The sequence below is a fragment of the Oreochromis niloticus genome, linkage group LG13 (genome assembly GCF_001858045.2).
Source record: "Oreochromis niloticus isolate F11D_XX linkage group LG13, O_niloticus_UMD_NMBU, whole genome shotgun sequence".
Classification (NCBI taxonomy): Eukaryota; Metazoa; Chordata; class Actinopteri; order Cichliformes; family Cichlidae; genus Oreochromis; species Oreochromis niloticus.
The window spans coordinates 18,881,628-18,903,169 of record NC_031978.2 but is presented as its reverse complement, the minus strand read 5'-3'; the positions used below and the strand labels follow the sequence as shown (position 1 = coordinate 18,903,169).

The 21,542-nt window shown below is 42.6% G+C and overlaps 1 protein-coding gene across 1 annotated transcript; it reads left to right on the top strand.

The window, feature by feature from the left end:
- The first annotated feature begins 517 nt into the window (after positions 1–517).
- Positions 518–12,487, top strand: LOC100710124 (E3 ubiquitin-protein ligase TRIM8). Its single transcript, XM_003441090.5, has 7 exons — positions 518–937; positions 1,475–2,063; positions 7,033–7,128; positions 7,467–7,700; positions 7,941–7,972; positions 9,926–10,041; positions 10,148–12,487. The coding sequence occupies exons 2-7, from the start codon at positions 1,494–1,496 to the stop codon at positions 10,798–10,800; spliced, it is 1,701 nt and encodes a 566-aa protein (XP_003441138.1). The 5' UTR covers positions 518–937; positions 1,475–1,493; the 3' UTR covers positions 10,801–12,487.
- Positions 12,488–21,542: the final 9,055 nt, after the last annotated feature.

Genomic DNA, 21,542 nt, shown 5'->3' with positions numbered 1-21,542 from the left:
GAAAGTATTAAAATCTTAATGCTTATAAAATATAAAATCTTGTTTTTCTCATTAGGAAACATGAGGCCCAGGAGCTCAGCTGATTATATCACAAGTAGTAGTGCTGGGATTCTTACTTCCAAATAAGCTTTACAGTCTGGTGCTATTAAAATATACTTTTAAATAGATTGTTAATATTTGTGCAAACTCATCTTAAGAAGTCTAATCTTATTAGTCAACCTAGTGCTGCCACTGGCCCCCACGCTCACTTCATATTACACTTTTACAGGATGTCTGCGTCACTGCATAGTTTTAACACTCATCACTGCGCATTTCATAACACTATGTAAGAAAAAAAAATACTAAAATGGATTTTTTTAGCCTAAAAAGGGTGACTAATTTGAAATCTACCCCACATTACCTTCCCATATTTTCCACTCTTTTCCTCCCCACATGCACCAACCCTGTAACGGGCCCCTGGGGGTGGGGGTGTCGGGCTCTGCTTTGTCCCAGCCAGGGACTCTTCTTCTGCTTCAAAGCATGAAGAGCCACACAAACGCCTCCTGGTCTTTTACAGTCTGTCCGGTAGAGTTTGCTGTGGCCGTTCATTCGCCTTCCTCCTACCGGCTCCTCCCCGCCTGTGTATCAACTCCGTGACGGGTCACGTTATTGGAGGTCGGCAGTCGGTCGGTGTGGAAGCACTGCGCTCTCTTCCGACGAGTCACTATCCTGCCTGTACTTACCATAAAATATTACTCAGAAGAGTTGACGGGAAAGCGAAACCAGACTAGAAAACCAGCAGGGGACTCTTATAAAATCCCGGCTTTGAGCGCTGCGACCGACAGAAGGCTGTAATCTGAAGCAAGAGGAGCGAGGATCTCACCGCGGACTGGATGACAAGCTCCACGGTATTATAGGTGCACCGGAGTCTGCCGACGACATGGAAGAGAAATAGTTGGTAACGTTACGCTTTTTCTTTTAAGAATACATCTGTTATGTTTCTGTGGGTTGCTGTAAGAAAAGCCGAGGAGTGCCTTCGCGTAATAAAATGTCAGTGTAACATTTTATTTGACAAGAGTCACATTTGTTGTTCAGTGTCAAGTTCCCACTCGCTCTCAAAACGCCACAGCTTGTGTCGTCCTGTTCCCCAGCGGAGCCAAACATTACACTGAAATATGAAGAAATGTAATTTAAAAATATATATGTAACCATAGTTTGGTGTTGGGTTTCAGTGTAATGGCACTCTTTTGCTCTGAAGAGCAGGTTGTTACTACGTACTTTAAGCTTCATTTGTTAATTGCTGTGCCACTGTAATGCACTCCTAATAAGCCTGTAACTCAGTGCCCTGTGTTGGTTTGGCTCGTCTCCAATCCGTGCCATTTTAGTTGAATATAAGTGCAGTAAAAATTAAACTGTAATAGGCTCATTTTTTTAAAAGCAGTGGTTAATTTAAACCAGTTCTTAAGCCTTTCCTTTGTTTTGTTTTTTTCATCAGTTCGGATTCAGCCGAGGTCATGGATGCAAGCTGGAAAAACTGCTTCGAAGAGGAGCTTCTGTGTCCCATTTGCCTGAATGTTTTCGACGAACCCATCCAGCTGCCGTGCAAGCACAACTTCTGCAAGGGTTGCATCTCCGAGGCTTGGGCCAAAGACACCGCCGCGGTCCGCTGTCCAGAGTGCAACCATGACTACGACCAGAAGCCCACACTGGAGAAGAACTTCAAGCTCGCCAACATAGTGAAGCGCTTCAATGCTTTGAACACTGAGAAAGCCCCCCCTGTGCTGCACTGTGTCCTCTGCAGACGAGGCCCCCCGCTGCCCGTGCGGAAAGTCTGTCTGCGCTGTAAGGAGCCCTGCTGCCAAACTCATATCCAGACGCACCTACAGCAGCCGTGTGCGGCGCCGGGACACCTGTTAGTCGATGCTGAGGAGCTGAGCGCTTGGACCTGTCCCAGTCACGAGGAGTACAGGCTGCTCCACTGTGAGGAAGAGCAGGTGGCTCTGTGTCCGTTCTGCTGCATCTCTCACTGCACTAACCAAAGACACACAGTCTGCGATGTTGATACGCAACGCATACAAATGCAGGTACAAATGTGCACGCACACACATACACACTCTCCTACAGGGCAATGAAAAGATTTCATTTGGTGCACACAATCCATGAGTAATTCTTTCAGTTCGCTACTCTATAAAGGCTTTCTCTCTTTCCCTCCTCTTTAATCTGATGTAAAAGGACTGGACAGGTGAAAGCCACCCCTCTGGGTACATGGATAGCACACAAACACACATATATAGGCATACTTCACACACACACACACACACACGCTGCTTTTAACCTTGATCATACCACCCACTCCATACCGCCACGCCTTCCCATTAGCAGCGCTGTGCCCTTCGGATAAGTGCTGTGATGCAATCTGCATCCACCGGAAACGATGACCTATGTGCGGTGAGGGGCGGAAACGCGTGTAGTTTGTTTATGTTGGCTGATCAGTTTCAGGATTCCAGGGTTTGAAGGCTATTTTAGGGACATTTAGCAGGGAGGAAGAGGTGGAAATGAATTGAGAGTAAGAGCAAAATAGATCCTAATCTGGCTACCAATTGGCAACAATTAAATAATGAGCGTGTCTTGGCAGCCTTGGCCTCAGGATGCGTAAAGAAACGAGGGCCAGCATGCCATGGCTGCTACCGCTTGTGTGTTTTTCCTCACTTTATTTCTGTTTCTTTGCTTTTCTCAAGTCTAACGCAAGTAGCAAGGTGTAAAAACAGCCACCCACACCTTATACACATTCCTTCCCTTCTCCTCCCTATCTATGGAGGCAATGAGAAGCAGATTTGTTTTACAGTTTGCCCTCTCGTCGTCTTTTTGATACTTTTTAGTGAAGGCATTATTCCACTTGGGGAAAGTTACACATATTTCTTTCCAGGGTAAGTTCTAAATCAGTTGACCCTGGTTCAGAGCTATTATTGGGACAAAAGATGTCTGTTCAGCCCTTTCCACAGCTGCTCTCTCTACACACTCATATGCACACACCCAGCCATCTTTCTGTTCTTTCACAACTGTATTTTCACAGGGCAAATTGCACCGTGGAGTCACACTGTCCATCCCTGGACCTTTAGGCACATAATACACAGTGATTTATTGAAAAAAAAAGTGTTAATAGCAAAAAATGTTGGGCTCCTTGTGTGCTGGGTCATTTGTTAAAGTAATACGAGACCACAGTGTCTTCTCGTCATTATTTACTGAGAGGTCGTTCTCCTTCGCAGAGCTGTCGTCTATTTTGGTCTTAAATTCCCCGGGCAGCACTCTTGTTGCTTTTGGGATAAACAAAGACGCAAAACCGACGTAGCAATGTTCGTATGTTTTAGTTATCTTTGGCTCTCAAAGGAGACTTTTACATTAACCTTTTGCAGACATGCTGGTAATTTCGAGATGAGAAAAGAAGCGTAATATAATAGTAATGTTCTCCCTGGGACAAGCGGAGGAGGAGCCCTCCCACACAACCTCACCTTGGCTTTCTCAGGCACCTCAGCAGGAAACCGTCGCTCATGGAAGCTCTGCTGTTTGAAGCTTCGTGTATCTGGGCTGGAGTGAGTCAGATACCCAGAATGCTGAGGGCAGGCCACTGACATCAGAAGTAGGGAATAGTTGTCAGTTGATTGTGAAAGAGGCTCTCTGTTCATTGAGCCTGAGGCTCCTCATTTAAACATGAGCTTCCTGGCAACCTGTGGGTGTCTGGATGCCTAAATAGGACAGTGGGGAAAGTGATCATTGGCGGGCTTAAACTTGATAAAGGTAGGCTTTCATGCTGCTACGCTGCCCCAGCCCCTCTGTGCTATTTCAAACACACAAGACAAAAAAAGGAATTGGAGGAAACACGACAAAAAGAGGAAGACACAGTTGTTGAGCAGAAGCATCAAGACACAGAAAAGCTGCTGCCATAATGTGAAGCCAACTCACATAAAGCAGCTCACGCACCATTTACGATACTAATAACCCAACAAAGTGCTCTTTCCTGTTTTGTCAATGCAGCATTCACACCGAGCTCGTGTGCGCCGTGTTACCAAAGTGATGAATAATACCAGTGCACCGTCTGAAGTTCAAAGGCACTGAGGAGGCAGGACATGAAAAAGTGAAGGAAAGAAGAAACACAGGCAGCCAACTGACACAAGTCCACCAGTTTGCAGGGTAGTGTCAGCTGTTACGGTTACTATCAGGTTGTTTGAAGAGGAGTGTTTAGCTAAACTGCCTCTTGTGTAAGCAAGATGTGGTGTTGAGATGGAGTACAGGTGTAGGATGTGTTACAACTGTGCGAAACAGGATTAAAGACTACGCTGCTGATTTTCAAAGTAAAGCGCTGCCACTCTCGGGTGACGAGAACAGGACAATTACACGAAAAGTGTTAGCGCTCAGTGCTAGCTGCATCTTAGAAAAACTCTCAAAACAACATTTCATTAGTGAACATGTAAAATCCACCAACTGAACACCTCACAGTGTGCTGGTGGTTTCTATATGTGATCTCATTGTTGGTGCACAAAGCAGAACTTGACATGTTATGGTGAAACCACCAAAAGCTTTAGATAAGGACTTTGACAAGTCATTTGGAACATGAACCAACACGAGGCATTAATAATGCTTAAACTGTAAAGTCCTTAATAAAAATGTGCTTCAACATTAATTGGGAGAATTAAGAAGAATAGTCTTCGAGGTGTGTGGTACTGGGCTTGCTGCAGCCCTTGCTGAGCTTATTGTTGTTCTTTCCATGAATGATATAAAAACCTCTGTAAGTGCAGCTGTTAATTGCATTCACCCGCATGGCTGTATGATATAGGGCTTACTTCAACAGTTCACTTTTTTTTCCCCCACATACACATACATACACACTCTATAGGTGTCAGTATAACAGCCCATTAAGCTGTACTCATAAAGATGTATTCTTGATTTCACTTGTGGGACCAATTTTTTAAAAACATAGTCAGCACTGCAGGGTGATGCAGCAGTTAATTCACGAACGAAATGCAGTGTTTTTCCATCTCAGCACTTAAAGCTTCCCTCATCGATAGTTTTATAGCTACCGTGGATCAGAAACTGTGTAATGTTAGAGATGTCGCTGATAGAAATGACTCAGAAGCTCAAGTGTCAGTGGCACTTCCTTCAGTTCAGCTGAGCTTTTGAGCATCTTTCAGTTAATTGATGCGGTTTTACTTATTTGTGTCACTCCCATCCACGACTTTTCCAGCTGTAGGAGACAGCTGTAGACAACTTTGAGAAACCAGCTGTCCACTGCCTGCTGCATCAAATAGCAGAGTATCTCAGTCACATTAAAGTTTACAAATGTAGAGACTAGCTAACAGTAACGAGCAGTTAGCAGACAAATAGGGGTTGGAGTACACTAAAAACAGAGCAAAATTGGTGGCTAGTAATATTTTTAAACCTTTATTTAACCAAGAATGAAGTCTGGAGAGCTAGCATGTTTTGGAAGAGTGTCCTGGGCCAGTATAGGCAGCATTAACTTAGGGTGCAGAGCTAAAGCGCCCAGAGAAAAGCTGCACAAGCGCAAGAAGAGCATGTAAACTCCACACACAAGGGCCCTGCCCCATGTTCAAATCCAGGACCCTCTTGGTTTGAGGCAGTAGTGCTAACCACTGGACTACTACGCTGTCCCAAAATGAGTGCCTGGATAGAAATTTTGTCAGTTTTTGTGGCCAGCTTTAAAATATGCTGAAGCAGTAGAAATACCACTTTTGGGTCTTTCCCATGTCAGTGCATTTACTGTCAGCTGCCCAAAATACATGTCATATAATCCACTCTGCTTCCTTTGAGAGTTAGGGGAGATAAACATCTTCCTGCTGTTTCCTAGGTGGACAAATCAGTAGTCTTCTTCACTCAAAAGAACTGTTCTGATAACAAGCATAAGTGAGTTATTATGGTACATTTGGCTACTATTTTATGCCATTTACAGTCTTTCTGGGTTATTTTGTTGAAGCTATATGGACTGTTGAAAGTGTTCACTGTGGTAAACTATAGTGGCCAGCCTGTGGATGTCCATTAGACAGCACAACGTGAGTGTTGCAAGCAGCTGAAGAGGCCTGTTGCTGTGATACCACAATGTGACTACCCTGAGACTCACTCACTCGAGACCACAGGAATGTCCTCATTCTCCCTATCTCTCTCTCTTTTGGGTGAAACTTTTTTTTTCTCCTCTTTCTTTTGGTTTCGCTCTCTTTTTGTATGTCTTTCTCACTCTCTTTCTATCCGTTCTTGGCATGTGCAAGCATCGCCTTTCCTCTCGTTCCCTTTCTCGGGTGCATGCTCATTGGGAGGGAGGGAGGGAGGGAGGGAGGAGACCTCGGCGCTGTGCACACAGACATGACAATCTGTCACTGACACACAGGCCAATGCAAACAATGGGAGCAATGCATGTGGCAAAATGAGAAAGTGCAGGGGGGGTAGTGAGGCACCCCCGCTCCCTACATACACATGAGATTTCACATATGAGTACATACACAAGACTTTGTTGCCATGACAGCAGGTTTTCTCTTATTTGGGCATGCTGCCTTTCCAATGCAGAAACAGTTCATTAAAAAGTCTACCTGCCCTCCCCTGTTTCTAGTTAGTTGTCAGTCTGTGACAGCAGATTGATTCCCAGCCTCTGCAGTAAATAGGGAAGGATTATGTTCAGTGGGTTTTTTTTTAACTGGCTCTTGGCTCTTGTGTACCCGCAGAGGAAGTAAGCTTGTCCCAACAATGGAGCTCATTTGACACAGCAGGGTCAGCGTCAAACTTTGGAGCAGTCAGAGAATGATTTGTGCAGCCGTGTTTGCCTTTGCTGCTGCTCTCCGAATGCGTAAATGCATGTTCATGTCGCTGGCAGCTGACTGTGGAGAAAGTTGTCTCGATGCCTCGTGAAAAGCAGCTAGGTATGCTGAGGTCACAGCAGAGGCCCAAGTTTTTCAGAGTTTCTGAATGTGTGGGTATTTTTTGTTTTTAATTTTCAGGGCATCTTGTTGTGGTTCGCCTATCTAATCTATCCTATCTGTCATTTCTCCACAGGCCATGCTAATGAGGCAGCAAGACAGACTGGAAGGTCGTGTTCAGAACATCGATGAGCACCTCAACAAGCTGGAGTCAGACAAGACACTGATGAAGGTGCATTTTCAATTCCGAATGTCATGTGAATGTTATCAGCATGGGGGTTTGTGCTATAGTTTTGTCTGCTGTAATGAAATTACTCTACCGTTTCTCACTCTTGGGAAATCAAAGGTAAATGTAACTTTAACTATGACTGGCAGGTGCAGCAAAGTGAAAATGGATTTAACAAATGACTTTCCCACTTTCATATTGAACAAGAAAATCACAAATTCCATAAAATTGTGTGTTTGTTAATAAAAATTGTAGTATCTGTTTGTTAACATCAGTACTTTTAGTCATTTAAAAAGTGCATTTCTGCGTGTAAACGTGCATACTTGTGTATCGTGTGACCACAGGATGCAGTGTCTGAACTGAAGGAGCATGCAAGAGCCCAGTATCAGCGGATGCATGCGCTGCTAGAAGCAAACCAGGCTGACACCATGCAAATGCTGGAGAACACCTACAACTCGTACGTGAGGAAGAACTCCCAGCAGGTGCTGCAGCTCAACGAGAGGCGCCACGAAGCAGAAAAACTCCTGAGCTCAGTGCACACATTCTTCCGAAAAGCAGGCAGTTTGAATTTCATGAAGGTACAACAAATCTGCAAATTGTTTTTTCTATTTATCGAACATGAACCTTTATCTCTATGACCCCTTTTCACAGTTCTTGCATCTGCATGAGGCAATGATACTTTTGAGGGACATAAAATGACGTTGTGATATGAAAGCATGTGCAGTAAACACTGATGCATCTTATAATAACTGTTAGTGAGACATTTGAAGTCAGATGGTGTGTGGGAATGACCCGTGGAACTTTTTTTTTCATTTCAGAATACAAAACCTTATCAGCTGCTCATGGACAGGTAAGAAGTTATTCTAAGATATTCATTTCTTTGGACTAACCCAGTGATGTTTTCATGCAAGCTTTTTAGTGCACTGATCGTCATCTTTATTCATGGTGAGAAAAGCAGCCAAACTATCAAATATGTCCTTGTACAACATTCAACTGTTGCGTTGTTTTCAGTGGAATTAGCTAAATGTAGCTTTAGCGGGTGTACTGGTAATAAAAGCAGGCAAAAGAAACTCCAACAGAGGTCAAGCAAACCAAATATAAGCAAAGGTCAGAGAAAACAGCAGTAGAACAGATAAACCCATGTGTTTCCCCTATGATGTATAAATGGAAAATACTCTGTGATGAATTAATTCAAAAACCTGATCACAAGCAGAAGGGCTTGTCTCCTTGCCACATGTTATTTGCAACAACTTCTTTTTAGCACTATGCATAGTGTTTTTAGCAAGTTTGACCTTGCACACTACAGCCAATGGATCTACAGTCTCCTGGACAGCATGATTTTGGTGTGGACGTTCAGTCTGAGGTGGATGGGTTCATCTCAGACGTTCACTTGGCTGCAAAGTTTTTCCCGATGCAGCCTTCTTTCTGCCATATGTTGACATTTATCTTTGGCTTTCGGGGACTTTCAGCATATACTCTTATTCACAACAATTTAGGCCTCATCTTACATCTTCCTAATATGCTAATATTAGCCTAACCATAGCGCTGTAGCTAGCTACCTCATGGCTAGCTACAGGTAGCAGGTCAATAGATGGTTTATTCATATATAGGTTTTTTTATGTAAATCACAACAACAGTTGTCTCAAGAAAGTATTCAACAATGAAGGAACCCCCTATTAGCAAGCACTTTGCAACAGTAAGAAGGAAAAACTTCCTTTTAACAGGAAGAAACTTTAGGCAGAACCAGGCTAAGGGAGGGGCAGCCATCTGCTACAAGTGGTTACGACTAAACATTCAACATCCCTGTTATTAAGTTTGCGGTTTGTATTATGTCAAGAGGTATAGCATGGCTGTACTTTTTTTTCGTACTTCAGTAAAAACATGTTATCTCATTTGTAGGTGTCAGACAGTTCACATCTAAAGCTGCATCTACACAGGAAGTGATTAGCACTTAAAGCTGATGGTTGATTGCTAGCAGACATGCTAGGTTCCGGTTGCATAGCTAACCGGCCAATGTATTTACTGACCTTACATGTCAATAACCACCATTCTGTGCAGTAATTGGTAGTGACTTCAGTACCTCGCCTCAAAGTAGAAAATTGTTTTATCTTCACTTCACATCACCAGTGCTTAGTCAGTTGAAGTTGCCGAACTTTCTAAGGTCTGTGCTCAACACGTCGATTCGCAAATCTTGTGTTGAGGCAGATTAGCTTCTAACTCCGCTAGACCTTATTACTGGGAGAAAAGTCACACTAGTCATTTTATTGTTGAAAGAATTTGGACTATTTTTAACTTAAGAATTTCAACATGTTATCGTTAGGGGTGAGTCAGTGCTTGTTTGCTTTTGGGAACTGATGGTGCATTTAGACTTGAAAGTCACTGGTTTTTTAGACTTAACAAGGGGATATTTCCAAAAAGCTCTTACAATGGCCACTTCAAACTGGGTTTTAAAATGCCCAACCTTTGGCACCAGAACTTTTACAGTCTGTTGTAAAAACAGGTTTGTCTGTTTAGCCAATTTTGCAGTTGTATCAGTTTTAATAATGATTAAACTGGTGCAATGATTACAGTCAAACTTTGCATCCTATTTAATTATGCAGTGAGCTACCAATGGAAATAAGCAAGCTAGCTAAGGTAGTGTTGATAACTTCGCAGCATTATCATCTTGTCCAAATTTAATCACAGCCAACTTTAAAAAAGAAAAAAGATTTTTTTTTCCCTTTTATATCTTTTAACTCTCAAGGTGCAGAGTGTCTCTAACAATTTGATACTAATGATTTTACTGTCGTGTTTCTTTTTACAGGTCAAACTCACATCTGAATAGCATTATCCCTCCAGTCAGAGTGGGCCAGCTCAACTCTCATCATTTGCTGTCCGACCTGTCAACAAGAGAGAAGAACTTGCGAAAAATGCTGGAGGGTAGGATTAAATTACAGAAAAATAACTATAGATGAGTTTTTCAGAGACGTATTATCATTAGAATTAGCACTCATCTCTCTGTCCCACCTCTACTTGTCATTCTCAGAACCGTTCATTGAGTCGCCTCTTCTGGAGATTGTGCAGTCTCACAGCAGCTCTGCTAGCTCCCAGTTGGGGACTAGTTCAGGAATACAGAAGAGGAAATACAGCATGGCGTTCCTGGAGGCTAACCCAGAAAACTCCCAGAATCCTCCACCTTTGCTCTACAGCAGCAAAAAACCCTTCCTGCCCGACCAAGGTCACCGGGCTTCATCTGTATATGCCTCTGAAGTCCTCTCGCAGAATCCTCACACTGGCCCTGGTCATAGTCGGCTCCTAGACACTTCAGCCCATCACATGGTGGGTCTAGGGTCCAGCTCTAGCCACCACTCAGGAACCATATTCCCATCCTCCCACTTCTCAAGTGGTGGTGCCTCACAACAAGCCGTGTACGAAGGGAGGAAAGTACTGATGTGTACTTTGAATAATTGCTGCTGCTCCAGGGCCCCTGCTGCTTGCGCCCGGCCTCCGTACCCAGCGTCGGACTCCTTCCCCTCTGTGACCTCTCAGGAGTTTGCCCCACATGCCTCTCTATCTGCAAGTCAGCCACTGCAGCATTTTCCCATGAGGGGACTGATGGAAACATCGCAGTCAGCCAGACATGCCGAATTCTATGGGCTGTATGGCCAGTCTTCAACCAAGCATTACGGGACCAAATAATAAACCCGAATCAGCATCCGTTCTGTTTTATTAGATCACGTTTGGCATCAAAAAGTTCCATGTTTGTTTTTTTGCTCCTATCCATTTTGATTCAGAGATGCGACCCCAGATTATATCTCCAACACACCTTCATGACAATCACTCTTGACATCTATATGAAACCATTTGGGGAGAACGTGCCCTGTTAACTTGTGTAGCTCTGTTTACTCCCCGAATCACAGTGACAGTACTAATGATCTAATTTGAAAGCATTATTTATTGTCTGTTTCAGTTCGACTGGAAGTGCTAATGTGAATAATGTAGTCTTAAATCCATTCAAACTTAAGAAATGACATATCCTTCGGGGGTCCTGGCATGGGACTCCAGAGACTCCAGTGCCTAAAGAGACTGTTAACACACTTGTATTGTACTTGCAATTTCCTAACTCTTGATTATTTCCTGTTTGCAGCTGAAAGCATGCAGGGAGCCTCTCCATGCACTCCAAAGTCCACGTGGCTTTAGAAAAAAAAAAAAACACTGGACTGCAAATGTTTTGTTTTTTTCCAGATTCAGGTTTTTCATTAGTTTTTTTTATAGAAGATTATGAATAAACCAAAATCTTTTGAATAAATAAAAAAGCGTATTACATGACCTTTCATTGTATTTTGAGCACTGGTTTTCAAAAGTAATTCGCTGGGTTTGCTGGTGTGTACTTTAAACCAGGTGACGCGCTGGTTATTTTAAACGTCGTGTCTGATTATAGTTTGAAGTCTATTTGTCCTAAGAAGCAAATTGTGCGATTTGTTTGGGTAAAGAGCTTTTCCAGGGTGACTCACTGAGTTACACATGAAAACAAAAAATAAAGAGAAGCTGTTACGGTGGTACATCCGAGCCTGCTGCTGACCAGCAAAGCTTGTAAAACAGAGAGAGGAAAAAAAGACACCGAAAGGCCGTATGTTTGAGATCTACTGTATTCAGAGCAGAGCACAGCGGAGGAGGTTACAGAGCGGCCCACAGCAGGCCCATTATCTGCCAATTTAGGACAGTTCACTTCCTTGTCAGCATCCTGGTCTCTGGCAAAAATCTCTGTGTCATCCCTCTTTGTCTTGTTATTGGAGCTGGTTGTCAAGTTAGGTCAGAGAACAGGAATAACCAATGAGCAGCACCTCCCCTCTCCTTTCTCCCTTCCTCTATCATTTTCCAGAGCTCGATGCAGAGGAGGAGGAGAGGAGCGTTAGGGCGGAGGATGATATAAGCGCAGAGTTTTAATGAGGATCTACTTATCTGTCACTCATACTCCTTTCATTTTTCCCCTCCCCCATTTAGTGAGATAGCAGGAGCGAGCTTGGGGTGGTGGGGGCAGCAAAGTCAGGGTCGAGGGGGGTAGGAATGGTAAGGCACATCACTTATTTATAGGTTATAAAACCTTGCTCCCTCCTATATAGTGCAGTCTGCTTTTAGTTTTTTTAGTTGTTGTTTTTTTGTCTTCTTTGAAATCTCTTTCACTTCCATGATAACTCGGCCTCCCTTTAGCAGCAAATGCACGAGGGAGAGGAGTGAGAGGAGCTGAGGTTTAGTTACAGTGTGGCAATCTGACAATGTGCATGTGTGTGTGTTTGTGTGTAAGCCAATTAGCATTCCCCTTGTTCACTGTCCCTTCTCGCTCTGTGTGTGTGTTATTAATAAAACATACAGCAGATGTTCCAAAGGAGCATTTTATCCATATGATCATTTTTATTTATAGAGCCCTATTTAAATCAATGATCCATTCTATAGAGCGGGGTTTGCGTGTGCTGTTTTTCTTTTTTTGTTAGTTCTCATAAAAGAATTGGAAATTTTATTGAATTGTTCTCTCGCGCATTGTGTTGCCCTGTCCTAACTACAGGCGCAAGCACGGGGCTGGACGAAAAGCGTCTATGGTATGCTTGTTCTTCGTTTGCGCTGCCTTATGTGCGGGCTCTGTGCAGACGAGTTGAATCCTGTTTTATAAGTGAATGTGTGCTCAGGTGTCGCCACACAATCAGGCGGTTAGTGCGTTGCATCGTATATGTGCATAATTAGGCTTGTGTGTGAGCTCCGCGAGGTCACGTATAGGGTAAAGGCTGATGCGCTGACAGCTGTGCTCTGTTGTGGCAGGTGTGTCGGGGCTGTATATGTATGAGAACAACACGCCCCTGCCTGCAGCAGGACATGAGCCTGCAGTACGTGTGCTCAGTGTGCAGGAAACTGTGCAGCTGTTGTTTGTATGCTTTTGCCAGTGACTAGAGATATTAGAGTCAAGGTAGGAACTGTTTCCCTCCTTTTCTCCCCAAACATTTATTACTAATTCTGATCCTCAGGGTCTGTTTACGTATGATATGATCTTGATACTCTGACAAATGTTTGCAACCTCTAATGCCAGTAATAACTGCAATATTTGCATCACAGCCCGGGCTGAAAGTGAGACAGTGATTTGGAAAGTATTCAGGCACCCTTTTCTGTGTCAAGCCACACTAAACCACACGTTTCAGAGTGGGTAGTGAACGTATTACTGACTAAAAATCATTCATATAAGTAGTGTTCAGTTCTTTGTACTTTTTACTTGTCCTTTGGCAGTAACTGGAGCTTCTAGGCTACAATCTTTGCACACCTGGCTTAGGATGGTTTATTTTATTCTCTGTGACAGCTCTGTCAAAGTGGATAACAAACGTGTACAAACTGACAAGTTCAGGTCTTGCCAAAGATGTTTTAAACAGTTTAATTGTGCTCCACTAGTTACAGTCTGAGACTTGTTTTGAAACCACTTATCTTTTGGGTATAATAGAGACGTCAGCTTAAGGGATGCCAAAGTGACCTCTGTGATGACGAGTCAAAGAAATCTACAACCTCCACAGTTTGTCTGGTAAGAGCAAGAGGATTGTGATGACAATAAATCCATGTCAGTAAACATATATCTGTTGATTATTCATTTATTAGGAGGTATTCTTCCATGAATGCGCATACATAACTTAGTGTTTGTGTGTGTGTGTGGTTTCTGACCCACCCAGGACCAGAGAGAGTCTTTGCTGAGCTTCACAGATACTCCCACTGTAATCCAGAAACACCAGTATAACCGTCCCAGAAAAGGAAATAACACAGCAGTTCAGTCATCCCCAGAATGGCTGACCTTCCTCCCCCTGGCTTAAGACTTCCTTGTATTCCCAGCATTTTATTATATGTTTTGGGCTATTCCTCATCATCGATTGGTTGCAGTACAGAGAAAAGATGGGGGATGGATGACCTTTTGAACACTGGGTGACTGTTGTCATGAAAGGCGACTCCCACTCTCCCAAAGTCGATGCACTCTGGCGATGGTATCTTGCAAGACCTCCATGCATTTAGCCAGAATCCTTTTCCTCATCCTTCCTTTCAGGCTTTATGACCGCAGCTGCAAAGAAGACCATCCAACAGCAGTGCCTGTGTCCCACAAACATGATTCGACATATTTGCTGAGTTTTTATTTTCAGACATCCTTTACATGTGATTTGACACATGAAGCAGACTGTTATGTGTCTTTTACTCAGAACTGCTCGCGTCTGGTGGCGGTCAAACTTCCTGCAGGTTCTCCGATCTCTACAGAAAACATCTGAAGTCTTCTTGCAATAAGTGCTGAATTCTTGGTCACATACCAGACCAATTAAATATTTACTCAGACATCCTACTTAGTCTGGCTGACTCTAAGAAGAGCCCTGGTCGTCCCATTACTTGGGTGTTTCTCCTAATAACCTCTCAAACCTTTATAAATGGATTTAGAACCAGCGCCTCAATGCAGTTTCCAGTCATAATGGCTGCTATTGTCTTGCTGTGCAGTGTGAAATGTGGAAGGTTTATATACACAGGTGTGTGCCTTTCTAAACTATGGCTAATCAGTTTGCCAGTTTGCCGCAGGTGGACTCCAGTAGAGCTCAAGGACAGATAAAGTAAACAGGATGCACCTGACCACAATTTGGATTCCCACACAAAGGGTGCAATGACGTTTGTAAAGGAGAAAATGTTCTAAAATGATTTTACTTTATGTTCACAGTGAACACAATGGAGTGTGCGACAGCTGAACAGATCTAGTGAAATTTTTCAGCTGGGTACGGTTTGACTTCCTCTGTTACTCAGACCTTTGATTAGTATTATTGACATAGTCAGAAATGCATTTGCACAGCTTCCAGCTTGTGTAACCGCCCTGCCTGTTCCAGTTCAGCGGTGGATATTAGAGGTGGCTGACATGGATGCATTATGTACTAACTTACAGTACGGCAGAAATGCATTTGTCACACAAAGCTTTAACAGTCCTTCCATTAACACTGACAGGAATATGAATATGCCCAGTTTAATGCACACAGAGCAGCAATTCATCAACCAAGCAGAATTCTAACCTTCATCTGATAAGACCTTTGAAATCTGTGCCAAAACTCTAATCCAGGATAGCAGTGCATACACACACACACACACACACACACACACACAAGTGCACGAACATCAAAGACAAAAATCTGTAGCCAATGTTTATTGATCTGCAGGTCTATTTTTGCTCGGGGAAATCATTCTAACATAAACCAGCCCTCTGTCAAATTTGAGCTGAAGGGGAACAGGCAACATTCATACAATGCATGTTAGAGTGAAACAGGGAAAATATAGCAAAAATAAGCAAAGGAGGATGTATAAATGCAGGTAAGCAGAATCAGTGGATGTGCATATATGTGTGTATATTTGTTTTTGGCTATGTATATATGAAGACGTGTTAGATCAGTGCTTTTGAACGTGTCAGAGATCTTTCACGGAGACAAGCTGGATTAATTAGAGACAGTACAAAGTGATGTCAGTCGTTGCCATAGGAACTTTGTGCTACACTGGTGACACACTCAAGTGTCAGAGGTGGAAACTATTAAAGTTTCTTTACTCGTGTACTCTTGGAGTGAACCATTGTGGGGGGTTTTTAAAGGTTGGATTGGAAATGATCAAAATAAGTACTGTACTGAAATTTTACTGATAGAAAACTTGAACATCATTGTTGCAAATGGCGGCATTAAATGTGAGCTTTGTGGATTTCACTTTCAATTTGAGTTTCAACCAAGTATTTACCAAACAAGCATCAGTTTCACTTTACCGTACATGCTGGTTTCTCAGGAAGACATGCAGTTACCTACTACTTCGTTAGCTACACCTCGCTAGTGACGTTTTGCTTCCCTTTTAATAGACAACACATACGAAAGGTGCTTATAGGATGGAGATCTGGTTACAGTGGAGGCAATTTTAGAACAGTGAACTCACTGTCATGTTCAAGAAGCCACTTGAGATGATTTAAGCTGTGTGACATGGTGTATTACCTACTGGAAGCAGCCATCAGAAGATCGATACAGTGTGCTCATAAAAGGGTGGATGCACTGGCAGCAGTAACAGTCAGGTAGGCTGTGGTGTTTAAATTAAGCTCAAAGAAAACATCCATCCCACCATTACAACATGAATCTTAACCACTGATAGGACACAGGATGGATCCGTGCTTTCATGTTGTTTATACCAGATTCTGAACCTATCGTGTGAATATTGCAGCTGAAATCCTGACTAACAGAAGTAGCACCCGGTGTGGTCTTCTGCTGCTTTAGCCCATTTGCTTCAAGACATTGCGCGTTCACTAATGCTCATCTGCACAGCGTGATTGTAACAAGTGGTTATTTGAGTTACAGTTGCCTTCCTATCAACTCGAACCAGTCTGGCCATTCTCCTGTGACCTCTGACATCAACAAGATATTTTCGCCCAGAGAACAGCCGCTCACTGGATGTTTTCTCATTTTCAGGCCATTCTCTGTAAACTCTGGAGATGGTTGTGTGGGAAAATCCCAGTAGATAAGACCAGAAATACTTAGAACAGCCTGAGTATAGGTATAGGCATTTGTGTTAATACCTGTGAGCAGGTATTCCTAATTTTAGCTTTGGAAAAAGATAACTTACTTCTGGTCAATGTGATGTTTTTTCCTTCCATTTCATCAGCACATTCAAAATGTTTTGTGTTCGTTATTACAAAAATGTGAAGAGGAAAGATTCATGCACTTTTAATTAATTAGCTAAATGAACAGAACACATATTTTATTTTACAAGTAAGCGAAAATTGGATTTTCCTTATCATTTTTGTTTTCAAACATCTTTCCTTCTTATTTCTGTTGTGTGTCTTCAGTATTTGTAAACAGATATTTATGTGCAATCACAATAAAGGGCTAATTTATTTTACTGTATATCCATGTTTGACAGCCAAATATACTTTAGATATGCATATATATATTATATGATAAATATATTAATATATATTACATAAAAACTGGAAAAAAGTCATAAATACAATGAATTTGCTACAATGTTAATTTAATTTTTTTTCATTATTAGTAATTGTTTTACAGTACAATATATTTTAGATAGGAATAGGCTACAGATGTTAGCCATTAATGCTGTTTTTACATAGTTCTCATACGGTGGTTTTGAAAAAACAAGCTAAACTGTTTAGCCCTCGGAGGCCTGTCGCTTTGTGTCCTGATTGACAACACTTTGCAGAACAACCAAAATAAATAATTAACATTTTCTGATAGCATATGGTTCAGATTAGGCCTGGGTTATCGTCATAGATGAATGAGCCTTCGTAGGGTTAATAATCGTCCAGTTCATGCAGGATCGGGTCAGAGAAATGGTGAACAGCTGTGGGCTGACAAATGACGCTTCCGTCATTACCAGCACAGCTGAACTATGACCTCTCCGGTCAATGCATGTCAGACATGGTTTGTCCAGGACCTCCAAGTTCAGCAGGGTCTAGAGCTACGATCCAAACTGCACGTTTGTGGGATATCGTCATATTTTAAAGAGTCCTGTTCTGGCAGTGAAGACTGATGCTATTTTGTGTGATCTCTTCATATGCCAGTGGTTCTCAGATGCCTTTTGCATGCCCTGCTTCATAAGCAGAAAAAAACTCATAATGCCAAATGAAACAAAGTCAAATTTTAGTGAAGTAAATGTCATCACAATGACTTTTTTTCTTTTTTTAAAATTGCCCTATAAAAATCATGTTCATTAAACTTAGTCAAATTACATATCTAACCTGCTCAGTCCCAACATGTATCAGTGCCTCTTTTCCCCACCCGTGAGGCCCAGCGTCATCCACCAGCAGTTTTCTGTTTCATTAGCTTTCAATGAGCTAATGAAAGAAATTAGTGACTCAGCATCAGCCATTTCTATGGTGAGCTAAGCTTTGGCAAAGATCAAGCTGGATGCTTTCTCCATTGTACTTCATGGTACTTTCCACTCACTGGTGACTAACAATGAATAAAATCACAAATCAGCCATGTGGCTTACACATTTACCTGGGAGGAGACAGAAATTCCTCTGGATTTACATCAGGAAGGGCATCTGGCCTAAAAAAGAGATCTGTCAAACATGCAGATCTACTTGGTGTGGCAACACAGGTGTGGTGATCCCTTGTGAAATAGGATGCAAGTATATTAAATGTACGCGAAAAATAGTTTCAGTGAAAAAAAATGATGATATACTTCCACTGTCCCTCAAATGTCTGTGAGGTAAGGAGGGTTTCGGCAGTAGATTTGCCCTCCCTGAGTTAGTCAGTATATTGCTACAGACCCAAGCGCTGCTCTGGACACAGCTGTAACCTCTACTTGAAAGTGAGCGTTTAATGCACCACGCAGATGCTGGACCATAAAACCCTGATAAGCAATAAAAGTGCTGCAAAGGTTCACAAAACTCCCACTCAGCACCGACCAGTTGGATGTGGTTTATGAGTCAGAAAATAAGAAGCAGCACCACCTGCTCCGAGTGAAGGTGACATTAACTAGTTGGAAGACTGTTACACGCTGATTTGCTGTGTGACGCATCACCGAGGTTTTTAAACTGTAGTGGTGTGGAATCTGGTGAATCTTCCCAAAAGGTGTGACACATACACTCATCCAAAATCCAGAGCAGGTAATGTAACGTCATGTGGGGTTAGTACATGTGTTGTTTTTCCCCCTCACAGACTAGAGAAAAAGATGGCTTTACTGGTCTGCAGGTAGCAGAAAGCTGCCATCAAGGGAGCTGCACAGGTGCCCATTTCTCAAGTCACCGTAGTGGCAGCATAACTTGTGGTGGCGTTAGCCTCTTTCGGACATCTGGCAGTGCTGCTTGTAAGCAATCACTCCCTCAGCTTTTCTTCTGTGGGACTGCTGCCCATCACTGTGCAGAGATGATCAGTATAGATGTCTGTGTTTAAAAGGATTTTACAATTTCCAACTCACTATAAAAAAATAAGTTGGCAAAACTTTGGACAGTAGTTTATGTATTTTGCAAGTAACCACTCGGTATGCATAGCTGTGTAGGTTCTCCAGTTCATGGTAGTCTTAAAGGCTTGAAAAAAGAAGGCAAATGGACTTCTTTAAGTGTGTGAAGACATTTCACCTCTCATCCAAGAGGCTTCTTCAATTCTAAAAACAAAAGGTGGAGAGTCTCAGGTATTTAACCCTTAGTGGGGGTTGTCCCCTTTGGAGGTGGTTGTTGACCTGCTGTTGATCATGTGTGTCATCACATGAACCAAGGTGTGGAAAAAGGCGTTGGTGATTACCATCACTGGGGGTTAAGCGTGAAACCACTCTGAACCTTGCCCTACTATATAATGTGACCTTTGAGGTCACCTGAGGCTAAGTCTGACTCGGGTTTGAAGTGCGTAGGAAGGGTTCTCAAAGACTGCATTGTAGGCGGCTGACAGTTGGTGTCTTGAAACACCACCTCTGTTCAATGATGGTCGTTCACAGTAAAGGAGGACATAGATGACCTTTATACTTTAAGTGCAGGTGTACAGCTGAGGCGGCTCTTCTATGTTGAGCCATGTGTTTGTGGAGTGGCTGTCTGGTCTCTCCTGTGTAGCAATCCAAGCACTCCTCACTGCACTGCACAGCATACACTGTCTTATTTATCTTGTGTTTGGGAGTTTTTTTCTCAGGATGTAGGTTTTTTTTTCTAAAGATATGGCTGGATTTGAAGGGCACTGGTGGGTCATTCTCTGGCAAACCTGCTACCTGGGACTCTCCACCTTTTGTTTTTAGATCTGAAGACGCCTCTTTTATGAGAAGTGAAACGTCTTCACATACTTACAGAAGTCCAGGTACCTTTTCTGTTTAAAGCTCTTAAGAACACATGAATGGATGTTTTTCTAACTAGATGGGTGTAGTGATGATGTGTCACATGGTATTACAAATCAAAGGAACGAAGAAACATCCAGTGGCAAATACCGGGCTGTAAATGGTTTCATTTTGATATTTTAACCAGTAAGTCTGTGAGTATTGAATACATTAAAGAAAAAACAACAGACATACAAGTGACCAATTTAGGGACTGCAAGTTTTTGCACTTTCACATTGCCCTCATATTTCATCCTCAGAGGTGCTGCTCGGCTTGATAAAGTGAGCAAAGCACGTCCAGCTGACAGTTGAGTCAGGTTCACCAATGATGTCCTTTTCCTCTTGTCTTATCTTTATGCTCGCTGACTGACAACTTTTGAATGGACTTTGAATGGTTTACTGGCAAACGACCGTTATCATTCAGATAAACTCTTATACAGTGAAGCATTTTAAGAAACACCTTCAAAAGTGCATTATGTGTGATGAGGAAGCTCTCAAAGGCTGTATATTCAGATATATTCTAAGCACAAGGGGCATCAGTGAGATTGAGTGGGGTGGCTCTGACCTGCAGGTTCAACAGTTGGCTCCAGCTACCCTGCAAAGATCGTGCCATTACACAAAAGTACGCTTGCAGATAATATGAAGCTAATTCAGGATGTAACCTGACTGTATCTGCCTTCATAAAACTTTTACTGTCCTCACTGTTTTCATTCTTACCCTTCAAACACCCCAATCTCTCTATTGTTGGTGGTTTATGAACAACCTGGCGAGTATTGTTGCGCAGGCTAGAGTTAACTGCAGTTGGATGAATTTTTATGGACCCGTCCTTTTGCTTGTGGTTCTCTTTTGTATTTCTCTGTTGCTTGTTTGTTTCTTTTACTTCCTTTCTGCCAAATTGAGTTTTGGATATGATCATTTTGAAAACATTTTATTACAGTTAAAGAGATATACTTTGGAACTGAATATGCACTGTCTGGCAAAATAAATGCCACCACCTTTCTTTTTACTGGAGAGTGTAGATAAGAGCCTCCATTAGACTAGAGGTCTAGCTTCAGCTGCCTGAATATTTGGGATTGATTACTTTTTGAGGTGAGCCTGACTACCAAGATCCAACTGTTCAACTCCAATGTGAAGTCAGTACTGCTCTACGGGGCTGAAACCTGGAAGACAAATAAAACCTCAAAAAGAAAAATCCAGACATTCCTCAACAGCTCAGGTTTCTCAACATACGCTGGCCAGACACAATCAGTAACATCACACTATGGAAAGGAACCTGTCAACTCCCAGAAGAGGAAGAAATCAGGAAGGGAAGATGGTGCTGGGTAGGGTATGCTTTACACCACAGGTGTCGAACTCCAGGCCTCGAGGGCCGGTTTCCTTCAGGTTTTAGATGCGTCCTTGATCCAACACAGCTGATTTAAATGGCTAAATTACCTCCTCAACATGTCTTGAAGTTCTCCAGAAGCCTGCTAATGAACTAATCATTTGATTCAGGTGTATTGAAACAGGGTGATATCTAAAACCTGCAGGACACTGGCCCTCGAGGCCTGGAGTTCAACACCCCTGCTTTACGCAAACCGTCAACCAACATCACCAAGCAGGCTCTCAG

What these genes read in the sequence shown, in the direction of transcription:
- LOC100710124 (XM_003441090.5), top strand. Translation starts at nt 1,494, where the DNA reads ATGGATGCAAGCTGGAAAAACTGCTTCGAAGAGGAGCTTCTGTGTCCC. An exon ending in TATCAGCTGCTCATGGACAG is followed by an intron (nt 7,973 to 9,925) that starts GTAAGAAGTTAT and finishes TTCTTTTTACAG; the next exon opens with GTCAAACTCACATCTGAATA. An exon ending in CTTGCGAAAAATGCTGGAGG is followed by an intron (nt 10,042 to 10,147) that starts GTAGGATTAAAT and finishes TGTCATTCTCAG; the next exon opens with AACCGTTCATTGAGTCGCCT.